The sequence below is a fragment of the Amyelois transitella genome, chromosome 5, assembly GCF_032362555.1.
Source record: "Amyelois transitella isolate CPQ chromosome 5, ilAmyTran1.1, whole genome shotgun sequence".
NCBI classification, from domain to species: Eukaryota; Metazoa; Arthropoda; class Insecta; order Lepidoptera; family Pyralidae; genus Amyelois; species Amyelois transitella.
Window position 1 is genome coordinate 7221779 of NC_083508.1, and position 15792 is coordinate 7237570.

Here is a 15792-nt window from a genome sequence, read left to right on the forward strand (position 1 = left end):
TAATTTGTTTCCGTGCGTTTGTGACTTCCTTTGTATTTTTTGTGTGTATTGGATCATTATTTACGATATATTCTACTTGGCAAGTTTAAGAATTTAAGAATCAACTGAAAAAATGAAGAACCTCCAATGCAAACAAGGCAGAACTAATAAAAAGTATATTATAAGACGCATTTAATCCCATTTTCACTCATTAAGGGCGCTTTAAATGAAGGTCAAGAAGAAGCTATACTTTTCTTTGTTTCGCAAACTTTTGTTGTTATATGTCAAGATGTCGCCAAAATCCAAAAAAATAAAGAGTGTGCTGCGTGCGATATATACGATGACATACGGGAGCTGTATGTGTATATCTTGATCCCTTTGCCTTTCCGCTAGAACAAATAAACCTGTGAAATCAATAAATGAAATGCCAAAAAGCATCTGTAACTGTCAAACAATGTCATTTAATCGAATATAGATATATCGATAGTTGACAACGAACCAGTTGATACCTACCAGTGCATCAAAATTAAACTTACTTTTGGCTAAGCGCGTCATTTTCTTCGTTATGATAGACAGTTGGTGTGTGACAGTAGTGATGTGAAACAATACTATCGATAGTATCTTCGATATTGAGTTTCGATAGTATCTTTGATGTTGAGTTTCAATACTATTGATAGACCTATAGATTCTATTGCTTTTACTCAACCAACTGTCGATAACTAGAGGATTATCAATCGGCAACACTAGTTGTTTGAGTGATTTGCCTTGTTTTGTTTCATTTCCTTTTGTAAACACTTTTGTTATTTTATTCTTAGCATATTAATACTGTAGGTACTCGTGATAATGAATTCCCCGACAACACCAATCTCTTCCCCAAAATTTAAAAATTTGAAATCCAAAGTGAAATGTTCACCAATTGAAATAAAAGAAAAAATGAGAAAGGCAAGTAATGTTTACTAGTCCCGCGCGAAGTTTAGTATAGTACAATAATAATGTGCCATTATATCATGTAATATGTTTTCAGAACTACAAAGATAAAGTCCAAAATTGCCGTGAATTATTACTTAATCGATTTCGAGGTACAGTAATACAAACAGACCTTCGCAGTACTTTAAATGAAATTTATAAAAGTATGTTTACTTTTTCCCATGAGGAAACAACTGATGATGAGGAAATACAATTAATAAATGAAATAAAAAATGAACTTATAGAAGAAGAATTAGAATGGTAAGCAGAGATCAATGGGATCATGTTGGAGATGCTTAGGATTGATTGCTCACAAAATCTAATGTCATCTCAATTTTCAGGCTGGTGGAAGAGTATGAAAAATCACAAAGAGATCACTTTACTGATTGGGTAGAAGATGATAGTTGTATTTGTCCTGTATGCCAGAAAAACAACTGCCAAGTGCAAAACAATTTTTTTTCTTGTTCAAAGTGCAACTTTTCCTTAAAAACATTGATGCCTCTAAAAGAAATCAAGCATAACATTTTTGATATAATAGAAAAACATTCTGCAACTTGTGAAAATGAGTGTCAGTTTAATGTGGTTTCAGAACTAAGTGAATCACATTTGTATCTTATTTGTGATAATTGTATGGAGATGCAAATGGTTATTTAAAATTGTTATTATAAATGTTCTTTTTATTTAATGGCATCACCAAGTTAAACCTTATTGATAAACAAAAAATGTGTCATTATTTTTTTAATTGAAATTTGTTACTATATATTGGTGCGCACATATTTTTAGCAAATTGGTAGACCATAAGTTTGTTTTATTTAGATCTTTGTACCAATTTTGATTCCTAAGTTTTGTTAATATGTAATACTTAATTTTTTATTGTTGATTCAATATAAATAAAAAAAGGATTAAAAAAATGACAGGTGGCTTTATTTTCTCTCCATAATAAGAGCTTGAACAGCCTCTAGGCGCAATCACAACAATCTTTATATTACAATCATCAGTACCTATCTTGAAAAACAATAAAAAAAATAATAGTAACATATTGTATCTATTGGTCTGGAAAATTTGGACTAGTGTCACTGGGGCGTCATATACCTATATAGTTTGTTAATACACACAATAAGAAGTAAATAGCACAACAGTTTAAGAAAGTTGCTCGCAAATGAGAAAAGGCATAAGCCCGCTAAAAACTGTATTCAATCCTTCTTGAAGCCTTAAATTACCATAAAAAAAGTTTCAAAAGTCTAGGTAGGTCAAAACTACGCTTTGAAGTCACCATACCCAAAACGTGTTTACAGTCAGTTCTGCCTTATGTAAATTCCTTTCGTTAGTCTGTCCTCATCCATTCTCTCAACATGTCCAAACCATTTAAACATACTCTTTTCAATTTTGGTCACCACATCCTCTTTCACATTTCTCTTAAATCGATATTCTATCTACGTAGGGCCTACGTCAGCGAAAAATAATAGTGCCGCACTTCACTCTCATCGACCGCTACAATATCAATGACTTGTAGCGAGAGCAATGATTCGTGGTTGACCGCCACCAAAGGGACGACTTTCCGCCAAGCTAACTGTCATACCTGGGGAACCGCGGCTCCGACTATGTTGTGTCCGAGGGGGTATATATTTATTTATTTATTCTTTCAGACGCTATCAGTCAAAAACAGCGAAGTGTAAATCGCGCAAGCAATGATTTCACGGATTGGAGAAAGTCAAGGACATACTTAGGTCATATTGTCATTATATTATACTTTAAACTCGTTCATTTATTCCCCTACAGATCACATACAAACAAAAAGGAAGCAAAAAAGCCTAATAGTAAACAAAATATATCGCTACATAGTATAAAACAAAGTCGCTAATTTGGTCTGTTTGTCTGTATGCTTAAATCTTTAAAATTACGCAACGGATTTTGATGCGGTTTTTTGTAACAGGTAGAGTGATTCAAGAGGAAGGTTTTTATGTATAATAACATTCATAATTTTGCACCCGTACGAAGCCGGGGCGGGTCGCTAGTATTTTTATAAATTATAAACTTACTTTTTGAAACAAATTCTTCTTTCTCTTGGCTTATGTCCCGGTTGCATCCTCCCCACTCTGGACTCCCCACTCTACTTCCATCTGATCTCCGATATCGTTGCAGGGAAACCTTTCCCGTATTGGACCGATCACGGTGACACATCCAGCTGTCTAAATGTGCAGGTTTCCTCACGATGTTTTTCCTCACCGCAAGAGTATCGATAGTATTCAAACTACCTACTAAACTTCGTAAAAGGTCTTTGGTAATAGTCGGGGTGGGATTTGAACCTGTTTCTATGTTGACACGAATTATTCACTTTTACCGAATATGCCTTATTTGTGCATATGGTTAGGTAACCGTATAAAATAAAAGTCGGATATACAAAATAAAAAATGACCTTTTATTCAATTCATGAAGCACGGTAACAAGGTATTGTAAATTATTACTTTTTCATATAGTCGGGGTTAGAACAATTTATTACACAGATTAAATCCTACCAAACATTAGACTAAACGGTAACTTGTATAAAATGTACAATAATTAATAATAATATGTAGTATAAAATATTACCATCATTTTACCGACATTTAATATGTGATTATTCAGATTTTTTTAAATGGTCACGTTATAGGCCCAAAACGTAATACTTGTCCTAGCTAGATTGTCTACAAATCAATCATGACAAATAAAATATTATTATGATATAGTTCTTATATGTAATGGTTATGTATTCGGATAGAATGTGCACTCACTAACATTGAGATGTTCGGTACAAACACAGTCTTTTAAGTTTAAGAATCGGAGCGCAATTTTCGATGCAATAAAGCACCATTCTTCAATAATTTACGTAAAAAAAATTCGGGTAGTTGAATTCATAAAATAAATGGTGTTTTTTATATCTTAAATTGCTTCAAATATTAGAGTTAATGATATACAACTATGATTGTATATTATACATCCATCACAAATAAGTATTAACAAGCATACCTACTGAAATGGCTATACATATAGCACATGTACAGTACTTCACGAATGTACTGAATGAAACTTGAGACTTAGACCCTTTCGGCCGTCATGGCAACCAAACTTCGCAACCAGTTGAGAAAAAGACATTTTCATTCTTTGTCGGCAACCAGTTATGAATAAAGATTTTTTTTTCTTTATAAGCAACTAGTTGCCAACAAGGAATTTCTCAAAAACACTAGTTGCAGTATAAGAATTTAATTTCTTCTTACGCAACAATGTAGTAATGTCCTCATCGAATACAAACACTGATCAATAAGTACATAGATTTCGTACTAGCTGTAGCCCGTGACTTCGTGAACGCTCAAACCACTACCTACACCACGGAGGCGGTTATTGTCCCTGTTATATTAAAACAAATATATTTTAATAGTGTTCATTTATTTATATTAACTGAGTGACTTAAACCGCTAAAACGAAATTGCAAAAGGGCTAATAATCTCCAAACAGTGACCAACAGATATCTTTTTTTCTACTAATTCACTCAACGCCTGGTCAATCTCCTCGTCAATTGCCTTATACTCTTTATTCTTTTTACTTTTAATATTTAAATCATAAGATTTATATTCTGTTGACAGAATATCCAATAATTGTGGCAACGTTGGATATTTTCTTCCAATATATCTATTAATTTTCGCATGCCATCCTTCAAGGCTATTATTAGTTCTTATATTTTCGTTACCACAAGAGCAAGACATCATCATTTCATTTTTCTTTATCCATTGTTTATTAAAGTATTTATTAAATTTTTGCAACCCGTCAGATGGATTTCTAGGGTTTTTGCTCATAACATATTCATATCCTTTTTCTATGTATTGAACAGGAAGACGAGCTAAACCAACGCACCGTGCAACATGCCTCTTTTCGGTTCTTAATTTGACATTTAAAGCTTTTGCTTTTTTCCATAAGCAACGATTAAAATGAAAGTAGCAGCCTTTGAATATAATTTTTGGAAATACTTTTTTAATTGCATTTATTGCTGCCACTTCGAAATCAAGGGTTATTTTTTGGGGGTTCCAACCGATGCTTGTCTTGATTAGGCTGAACAAAACTTTGTATGTTTCTGTTTTTTTATCCGGCAGCAGAGCAAAAATTAAAGGAGCTACTGAATTGTTATTCTTATTGTATCCATGTATTGAATATAGTTGATAAAATCCTTTCGGACAACACTTAAAAGTGCCGTCAGCGTAAAAATGATGATACTTATTCATCTCCTTTCTGTTTTCATTAGAACAGAACACGATGATTCGTTTATCGTCATCCACGTAGTCAGCAACACAAAAATTTTTATATTTAGTGGGTACAATAAAATCATGACAATTATTAAAACGTGACTTTGCAACGCCCAAAACTTTGTTTCTTTCATTATATAATCCCGTCTTTATGTTATTAAACTGTGGTATTTTATTTATAAATTGAAAACCGTCGTTTTTGAGTCCTTTGACAACATCCTCATACTGTTTTTGAATCGATATAAAATTACAACTGCTCCTTTGCTTCAAGTCGTCCATCTTTTTCAAAATTAAATTTTTTCCAATATCAGCTTCACAGTCTGCGTCATGTTCCTTTGTTATTTTAATTATTTCATTTCGTGCATTTATGGTTAAATTACCTCTGCATCCATTTTTAACATAGCATTTATAAAATGAGTCTCCATTTTTATATATTTTTTTACGATGATAACGGCGTCCTTCATGTAATATTGATACACCTCCTCTTCTTGTAGTTATATATTCTACTGTAGAGGAATTTGGATATATGTTTGAAGTAGACATCACAATGAAATAAAATTCGTTTTTTTTCAAGCGAGGCTAGTTCGCGACAAAATATGTGTACTGACTTGACAGGGAAAATTAATGACATATTATTTAATTGACATATATCAATTAAAAGGAAAAATAATCCTGGCCAGTAATTCTAGAAATAGGATTTAATATAAGTACGGATTGACCGCAAAGATTGTCAACCCATTACTTCCCATTATTTTTGACGCAACTTGTTGTCAAGAAAGAATTTTAAATCATTTTTCACAACTGGTTGAGAAACTCAGTTGCCATGGTCGATAAAAATTTTCTTGGTTGGCAACTAGTTGCTTACAAAGAAAAAAAAATCCTTATTCGTAACTAGTTGCCGATAAGGAATTGAAATGTCTTTTTCTCAACCGGTTGCGAAGTTTGGTTGCCATGACGGCCGAAAGGACTTAGACGTTATGAGGCAGTAGGAATCATAGAATCATAGAAATCTTACGCCTTTTTCTACCGACTCACGTTTGTCAGAGTTCTATGATGCTCTCTGTACAGTCGCCTGCAGGTAAACATGACGAAAGGGGGTCCAGTTCCTTTGCAAGCAACTGTACATATTTCGCACATTACATACATTGGTGTTACACACGGGCTTAGAATACATGACATTAGTTTCTCAATCTACGCGGTCACGACAACAAGAATATAATAGTCTATTCTGTAGAGGCATAATATAAGGCATGTTCTGGTCAAAATGTCGGATAAAATAATTTTAGTAAATAAACATTTTTTATGGTAATAATAATCAATATGTATATAATTACCTTAATCTAACCCCTGAATTGCATTTTATGTTTTATGCTTACACACTTTATAATAACGCGACATTTCTTGCAATAAATTCCACGTTTTTATTGAGAAACTATTGTAGTTATTAAACTAATAAATTAAATAATTATTATATAAGACAATGAATCGACATAAAACATCGTAATAGTATACAATGAAAATCATAATTTGAAAGGACAAATACATACACAACCTCCAACAATATTTTTCTATTGTGAAATCTTCTGCGTACTCAAAAAGACGAGGCGTGTTTTAATCTCATTGATTGCCATTTTATCCATTATATAGAATATAATTGACAAAAATAATAAAATGTTAAATATATACAGCCCTGCAATTGCACAACAACGCAGCTTATAATTTGGGTATAATATTCATAATTTCTAAGATTCAGGTTACAAAGTAAAAAAAAAACAGTACAACCGCAAAGTAGTATGGAATAGTGCATTGACTTAAATTAATAGATTGTAAAATAACAATATGAAATCCATTATTTCACGTTAGTGACGCATAGCAGAAGATACCATACTTTTTGGTCAGCTCAATGTAATTTGTCCTCGTATATGAACTTTGTATAGATGTTTAGTCTCATAGAAGGGCATTATGCTACGCGCGTAAGTTATGACGTGCATGTTAAAATTTTAAGCAGTCATTGTACAAACAAGTGACAGTGAATGAACGCAATAGATTACATAGTAGCTAATTTCTTAACACAGACTGCCTACCTAATCAGGACCCAGTTCGACGTTTAATATAGTTCAATCGGACTGCTTATCTTTCAATACACAATCAAGGCTAAATATGGATTTTAATAAAAAATATTCATAGATTGTAGATTATCAGAATATGCAATATGCACATTTTGGGTACAAATTTATAATACCCAATACCACGATCATAACAATGACAAAATATGCAAACAATAGGACAATGGTTAAAAATAATGTGCTGTGCAGTTGTACCATATTTTAATGTACTTGAAAATCTTTCGATTAATAGCTCTTTTCCCATTGTGGCATGTATACTTATTGATTATTGAAGGTGACGGGAAGTAGCTATATATTCTCTATTATCAGAACACAGGGCACTTCTCCCTCGGAGGCGAAGTGGCTAGATCATTGGTTTTCAAAGAATTATATGAACTTTTTTACTCTTTATTGGCCATCTCATTTTCCATATCGGCATCACATTATAAAAAACCAATTCGATAAACCCTGATCATATTTTTCTCTCCAAGAAAATATCGACAGGTTTGACATTTAAAAACACTTTAAAAATTACAGACGAATCTCATTCACTAAGTCATCACAATCTATATACTACTAATTTATTGCTGATCGGTTATCAGGTTAATATTCAATCGTTCGAAAGCCAATGACCCCGGCACGGAACTTATCGTAGTAATTATCCTAGGCGCAGTAGTAACTATATGGGCAGACCTTGCACATCCATGAGGTCTTCCTGCTGATGCGCGTGCGAGTGCGCGTGCGCGCCGGACGCGTGCGGCACGGCGAAGGCGCCCAGGTGCGGCGGCCGGCGCCGCGGCGAGCGCGCCGTGATCACGCGCGGCTTGTGGATCTCGTCCATCACGGACGGCGCCACGTACGTGAAACCCTGGGTCACATAGTGTATTTAAAATAAGCGCTAAGGTTCCTAACCCTTAAGGTTTGCACCGGGAGTAGCAACTAAGAATGACGACCAAATAATAGAATACATTTGTGCCTAGACAGACTGAAAATAGATGGAGAACAATCGGGTTTTTGATGTGCTGTTCGCTGTGTAGGGCATTAAAAACTTCTATGGACAGAAGTACAACTCTTAATGTCTAACCAATATAATTTTCATTTAGTGTCTGTTTGACTTCGCTACCAATCTGCTGCGTAGTAAAGCGATAAACAGCTGTAAGTTATTTTGGCATTAATGTAGTAGGCGTAACTCCATCGAGTGACAGTAATTAAATAAAATCACATTAAAAAATATAAAAATACTTTTTTTTTTTATCTTCAACAGTGCATGCGCAATCGACGCCGTTTATTTCTTGACTCATGGCGCGTAAATGTAACATGGTTGATTACAGCCTAACTAGCAAATTGTAAAGATTGGAGATGGAGAACGATAAATACCTGGAACATTAAATTGGCACTTTCACTAAGAGTAGACTCATCAGGGGAATCGATAGGTGTTTGTAATGTAAATCGCGTGTCGAACTGTGACACGTCATCTTCACTTGTCTGTAACAAAAATAACATAATATGAGATTAGGTTTACTCCACCTTAACTTATCCTATACCAATTTATATCCACTGGTTCAAATCAAACCGTTTATTGCATTACTAATGTATCATACAAGTCATTGTTCATCAATAAGTATAACATTATAGACCCCTTTTCTTCCTACTGGCGGCAATCCCGGGCGTCAATCCCGATCTTCACCTCTCTAGAGGTCCGTGGTGCGCCGTAGACCATAACCTTAGATTGGGTAAGTCAGGTTTAAACACGACAAACAATCGTCTCGCTGGATGCGCGTACCGAGCGCACGGTCTCCAAACATTCGGAGAATTTGTGCACTATGTTCATCCTCTTGGATTTCACGGGTCTATACACCCCGGATTTTGAGAGGGTTGCGTGGGGATATAAATCCAACACGTAGAGGCCCTTTGGAGAAGTTGATGTTATGTTGTTCTCCTGCCAAAACCCGTTCCCGGGCATATCAATAGACGATATATCCATGAACAGGTTTCGGCAGGAAGTGGAGCTATTACAAAATAAGGAAAGGAATGATGGGTTCTGGAGTTGACGTTTGGATGGATTTAAAATGGGCTATTGTTGGAGAAGTTCAGGCACCTGCCATAATCATGAATACGTAACAAAGGGGTAACATCGGCGTGGGAGATTAAGGATGTCTAGAGGTGAGACTGCGGGGCGTGAAATCGTGGTAATCCAGTCAGGCACCCCCGGCGTTATGACATTTTACACTTCCACCCTTCGAGCGTATAGCTCTCGCGTTACGGCAAGCCAGAGGTGGAGGTCCTATCCCTCATCGGTTTCCACTCCGAACTTTGCGAAGGAAGACCGGAGGCGGGGAATAGGGGCCTTCCCTGGGAAATGGCCTTCCACTCAGGTCCGTGGGGTCGCTACTCCCCAAAAGCTCGCCACAAGCTGCCCTGCGGAGACTGATTGCACTGGGAAGGTCACCCAGGGGGCGATGGGGTCGTCATGTCCCGACGCTTCTATGTTGATTATTATTATCTTTTAAACTAGTGAGAATTTGTTAATTTATATTTTATAAAGTTAAGCGTGTTCTTGATTTACCATGTCCTTAAATATGTAACGTGTTTTACCTAACTCTCTGTATATTAACAGGTCTTTTTAGACCACCACACTACCGCCACTTCAGGAGTAATCACTCTATGCATTTCCACTAGCCACGATTTTTACAGATTCCTGTTACTTTCACATTCTTTTAAACATTATCGACGATAACGTGTAGGTACTTCTGTTAATAATAATAAATAAAAATTAAAACTTACCAGTCTAGGTTTTATTGGTGGTTCTAATCTACGGGCGAATACATCGTCCCAGTGAACATGTTTGAAGAACGGATGTCCTCGTACCGCGGCTGCGCCTGCCGCGCCGAGGCGCTGGGTCTCGGACCGCTTCATTAAACGTCTTATCAAATCGCGGGCATCTTGTGTGAGGTAGGCTGGCAGCATTAGTTTTCCTTTAAGAATTTTTTCTATTGTCTTTGTGCGGTTGTCTCCCGTAAATGGAGGCTGGAATGATAAAATACCTTTGATACATTTCACACCATAGTTTGAAGATTAACGAAACATATTATGATTATGGCAGGCTGCATTTTAATTATTATGAGACTAGCGGCTCGCCACGGCTTCTCCCATAGTACATACATAGCTTAAAACAATCGCAAATAATGACCCTTTTTAACGGTGAAAGAATTTTTATGATTGGTGCAGTATTTCCAAATACAAACCCTTACACACTTCTTTGTAATACTAATCCTATTGACGAAAATATCGTAACATACATCGGTTGCACAAGTGACAGGCACGTAACCATAGAATTCGGAATGCAATTTTTATGCACATAGCCGAAACACATTATAATTAATAATCAAAACATAATCAACAAAACATAAGCCAATAATCGCCTACTCGACTTTAATCTACTCATAACGACTATAATAATACAATGTTCTCTTCTTCTGTTTTTTTTTGTTGTTCTTTGGGCCTAGTTAAATCTGTACCATATACATTTACTTATACTAAGATATATTTTAATTAAATATGGCTTTCACTTACTTGGCCAATAAGCATATCATACATCAAAGCACCCAAACTCCACCAATCAACAGCTTTTCCATGACCACTTCTTGTCAAAATTTCAGGTGCCCTGTAAATAGTATCAGCAAAGCACCAATCATTACCAAAAAATACAAAAATGCATTTAATCGCAAAATTATTTAATTACTCGTATAGGTTTAATGTGCAGGCATTTTGACCATGTCTCTTCAAAATAATTAGCGCAAATAATCATCTACCAGTTTCCTTGTTTATAACATTCCAGATTTCCTTTGCGTTATTGAGGGCATTACTTATTTTGTTTTTAATGTACAAAGATTTAGCTTGTAGACATAATTTTTTGAATACTTAACATGGTCTACGAAGCCGCTTTCGAATCGATACTGTTTTAAGGCATATCGTCAAAGTCAATCGTCGGCAAAGTCTTCCTACTTTTGTAGATCTATGCCAACAGTAGCCCATTCATTGAATTTAAAATTATTATATTTGCGTTTTCATTAATGTTTTAGAGTAGGCGTCTGAGATGATATGATGTGATATGATGATGATGATAGTAAATAACTTATTATAATGACCATTAGGGTCGCTGCCCCTGTAAGTTACTGCGCAAATCTTATTTTCTAAAGAACTTTTAAATTTATTGATTTTATGGGCTGTGATAGGTCTGCACATAACTGATTCATTACATGTACTATGTTAAGTGGTAAAGGTAACTAATTGACCGCAGTGATCAGAGGGTAATGTACTAAATCCTTTTTTATTATTTGGTTTTTTTCACTAAAACCATTATCAAAACATTTAGCAGATGTGGCAGTGTAGCGGGTTGGTTCCAAGAACGCATTATCGAAGTTAAAATATTTAAATAGGTTAAGAAACTGTGTTGTAAATGTAAAGCTAACAAATAGGTCAATGTTAAAATCACTGCAAACAATTACTTTCTTATAACTTTTTGCAGCTACTCTTAGAACTTCCTCCATTACATTCAGGAAATTCTTAATGCTACTATTGGGTGGACTATAAATACTAATAACAATGTGTTCCTCAAGCTCAGCACAAGATACCTGAACACAGCGCTCAAGAGAAAGTCTGACTATGTCATGGCGCTACATGGCGTTACAGCTATGATCATTCTTAACATATATTACAGAACCGCCTCTGATTGCAGACCCTCTCCTGAAGCAGCACACTGCATTAAAATTGTTAAGGCTGGGCATCAGCTTACCCTCCAGGATCCAATGCTCAGTCAAACATATTATATTTACATCCATTTTTTTATTAAATAAATCAATAATAAGTTCTTTGCCAGGAAGGCATTTGTCCTTCCTGTTGTCCTAGGGTTACAAAAATTTGGGACCTAATTGATAATGTAATTGAATGAAATGAAATGAATGAAATGAAAACTAATTTTTTAATTGAAAAAGTACTTACATGTATTCAATAGTGCCACAGAATGTATGTGTCACAATTCCCTCCTGGATGTGTTCCTTACAAAGCCCAAAATCAGTAAGTTTGACGTGTCCTTGTGCATCCAGCAAAACATTTTCAGGCTTCAAATCACGATAAATTATCCCTAAACTGTGCAGATGCTCCAGTGCCAGTATTATTTCTGATAAATAGAAGCTGACGAAAAATTAAACGAAATTAATAAATATAGATAAATTATAGTAGGAAAACTTCTGTTACTTTACATACATACTGGAAGCAAATATTATATAAAAAAATGTGTTTTACGTTGTACTATCAGCTCTAATATATTAATTTTAGTTTTAATGTCATAATAATCATATTAAGTGTTGTTCTTTAAAAACTTACCAGGCAGTATCTTCAAGAAATATGCCTTCTCTCTCAAGGTGCATAAATAATTCACCACCACTTAAATATTCTAATATTAAGTAAAGTTTACCACCCGTTTGGAAAGCATATACCAATTCAACAATGAATGGATGCTGAAACAAATAAAACAATATTTTTAATACTTTTTATTCTGGAAGCTTCACCTTTATAAAACACATGCTCATAGAGTTCAATTTCTGCCTCACTGGTGGTAACTGTGTCTCTTAGGGACTGATTTGAAAAATCTATAAATACACAAAACTAATTGACACATTCATTATGACCTTTGTGATAATGTATATCAAAGAACTTGATGTACTAACCTTGACAGCTTCCAAAATGTTTCTCTCTGCTTTAGTGTGTGCTGTATCTTTCTGGTTACGAACAATGGAAGCTTTCTTTAAAACTTTCATAGCAAAGTGTGATCCAGCATCTGTCCCAGTAATTTTACGAACTTGGAATACTTTGCCATATCCACCCTTTCCTAAAACTTTACGTAGTTCAAAATCTTGAGGACCCAAACGTTTACATTGTCCTGGGTTTACTGTGTCTTCTGATAATTGGATGGTTTCAGCTCCCTCAAGTCTGAAGAAAATGTAGCATAATATTTAGTCTTTGTTTATAGAATATACTGTAGAATTTAAAACATCTGATTCAAATATGTGGCATTCCAAGCAAAAAAGCCAGTATTCCCTACTACCTATTAAGGCCAGATTTTGCACCTAGAACAGTCCCATTATTATGCTTATTACAATTACTTTTTGTACTCAACATTTTTTACAGAATTTCAACTTTAGATGCCTAAAGTTAAAATAATCTAAAAATTTTAAAAGATGTAGTTAAAACTTGTAGCTAACGCAATGTTTCTTTAAAAATATGGTGTTATATAAATATTAATAAAATTCAATCAATCAATACAATACATGACTTTACTACATATTGTGAAGTCAAGGACCCATATTGTGCCTGTTTGAAATGTTGGAAAGAGGAAGGTTCATATCTATAAATTCTACCCATGGGAACTAAGGTGGGTCGCTAGTATGATTATATTTAATGGTCTGATTCCTCCCTCAAGGCTACAAATATGTCGGAATCTAAGGTCTTATCTTATATTAAATCATAATTTATTACCTAATTTATCATGATATAAAAGCACATTATTATATAAGCATGGACTCTTTTTGAAACTACTCAAAACTGATCTGGGTAATTTATTAATTTTAATGCAGTTACAAGTTCTAGCATTCTCAGGAACCAAATGTATGAATGTGTTAAAATTATGATTTACAAAAATGCAAACAACTTTGAAAATGCATAAAGGTACCAGAGAGCTCTGGTATCCTTATGTGTGGAACACCAAATATGGCTATATATATTTATTTAAATAATCAGTTTACTCCTGCCATATCTCTATTCCTCTTACAAAAAGGAAAAATAAACATAATTCAGTATAATTATTATTTTTATACTTACTCAGCAATATTATTGACATTTAATTCTGGATCATAATCCACCTGAAACAGTAGTGCAAGTTGAGTAATGTAATAAACAAACATTTTAAAAGCTGAATATGACAATGTGTTGTACTAGTATATAAATTTCCTAAATGTAGTTTTGTTAGGGCGAGATTAACTTTGTTCTATTACAAGAGTGATTTTATTCATTTATTGACCAAATTTAATTAATAGTTTTGCATGGTGTTGTATTTCCTTTGTCCAGATAAATTTTATTATTGCTATTGTGATACCTAGTAAAATATATAACTTTATAATAAAAACCAAGGTACTTTTATAGATAAACATAATTAAATAGTTGCATGTGTAGTACATTAAATGAGCAGAAATAAAGAACAATTAACTTTAATTATTTTTTCAATTTGAAGTCATTTACTTAAATACAAATCATTTAGTTACTTAATGACATTTCAAAAGAAGTCGCCCTAAATGGTTAAAAGTTAAGTAAGTATTATTATATCCATGACATGCATCCTTAGTGATGGCATTTAGAACACAAGGTTTTGTTTTAGGTTATGAATAAAGAAAGTATAATATTTCACATAAATACCTCGTCCACTTCAATTATATCGTCTTCGTCTGAATCACCGACTGTAACAGTATCTGTTACATCTAAATCTATATCAAAAACACCTGCCATATACGATGACATTTCAAGAATATCACATCAGCAAGTGCTTGGATTGGACCCCAAAACTGTTGAACTATGTTAACACGATTGTTAAACTGACGCAATTACGTTATTTCTACTGGACAAAAAATATTATTTGGTAGGTCAGGTCTAATAATCACTTTTCCAAACACAGCACAGCAATATCAGTCCCAGAAATTCCGCACAAAACCAAATGTAAAATTTCGCGTGCGACGAAGAAAGTAAGACGAAAAATTAAGTGCATGTCAGTTGTCATGAATGAAATGAATGTGACTGAATGACTCTTCCTTCCTTCCAAATCCAAGCTCCTTCCGCTCCTTCCTCTCTCTCTCTCTCTAGTACCGAGTAGTACCAACGTATAGAAGAATTAATAAAGCTGGTTATTCACGTTCAAAATGTTGATAAACATCTTCTAATAAATAAAAGAATAAATGGTGACTGACTAATTAACGCTCACCCTGAACCATAGAAACGTCAAACTTAAAATTTGGACATCAGACAACCTTTTTTTAGTTTAATGTCTACATATTTTAAAGATACATTGTTATATTATTTGTTAATTTAATTATGGAAGAAGTTTGTTATTTCTGTTTTCGTTGTTGTCGGTTTATTTATTAAGAAGGAATATGCGATAAGATAAATACTTTTTATAAAAATTAAAAGAGGTAAAATGACAGAGTACTTCTGGAAGTGGCCCGCGTTGTAAGGTAAGGTACGACAGTAAGGGTCTCTAACTATTGTCGATGGGCGTCCTTCTACTATATTGTTTTACATTAATTTTATATTTTAAAATGTTGTGAAAGGAAATAAGTTGAATGACAAACTCACATCTATATTCTAACAGAATTATAAGAGTGGGATGAGCAAACTGTATCTTTTATATTATTTTGTTAATA

General features: G+C 34.2%; 2 protein-coding genes across 2 annotated transcripts; one reads left to right on the forward strand and one right to left on the reverse strand.

Annotated features, from left to right (window-relative positions):
- The first annotated feature begins 473 nt into the window (after window positions 1-473).
- Window positions 474-1859, forward strand: LOC106131828 (uncharacterized). The gene is made up of 3 exons (XM_013331040.2): window positions 474-921; window positions 1004-1206; window positions 1287-1859. The coding sequence occupies exons 1-3, from the start codon at window positions 823-825 to the stop codon at window positions 1597-1599; spliced, it is 615 nt and encodes a 204-aa protein (XP_013186494.1). The 5' UTR covers window positions 474-822; the 3' UTR covers window positions 1600-1859.
- A 1484-nt stretch (window positions 1860-3343) lies between these two features.
- On the reverse strand, window positions 3344-15176 carry LOC106131897 (ribosomal protein S6 kinase beta-1). The gene is made up of 9 exons (XM_013331166.2): window positions 14795-15176; window positions 14204-14244; window positions 13054-13315; window positions 12710-12843; window positions 12326-12517; window positions 10898-10988; window positions 10109-10351; window positions 8702-8809; window positions 3344-8192 (listed from the first exon to the last, which is right to left on the reverse strand). Exons 1-9 carry the CDS (start codon window positions 14894-14896, stop codon window positions 8004-8006), a joined length of 1362 nt encoding a protein of 453 aa, XP_013186620.2. The 5' UTR covers window positions 14897-15176; the 3' UTR covers window positions 3344-8003.
- Between the last annotated feature and the right edge of the window lie 616 nt (window positions 15177-15792).

Bases quoted from the DNA above. Each gene is read 5' to 3' on its own strand.
- LOC106131897 (XM_013331166.2), bottom strand. From the start codon at position 14,896: ATGTCATCGTATATGGCAGGTGTTTTTGATATAGATTTAGATGTAACA. The intron at 13,316-14,203 runs GTAAGTATAAAA...CATTTTCTTCAG, and splicing joins AATGTCAATAATATTGCTGA to ACTTGAGGGAGCTGAAACCA. The intron at 8,193-8,701 runs GTATTTATCGTT...TATGTGACCCAG, and splicing joins GTGCCAATTTAATGTTCCAG to GGTTTCACGTACGTGGCGCC.
- LOC106131828 (XM_013331040.2), top strand. From the start codon at position 823: ATGAATTCCCCGACAACACCAATCTCTTCCCCAAAATTTAAAAATTTG. The intron at 922-1,003 runs GCAAGTAATGTT...ATATGTTTTCAG, and splicing joins TAAAAGAAAAAATGAGAAAG to AACTACAAAGATAAAGTCCA. The intron at 1,207-1,286 runs GTAAGCAGAGAT...CTCAATTTTCAG, and splicing joins ATAGAAGAAGAATTAGAATG to GCTGGTGGAAGAGTATGAAA.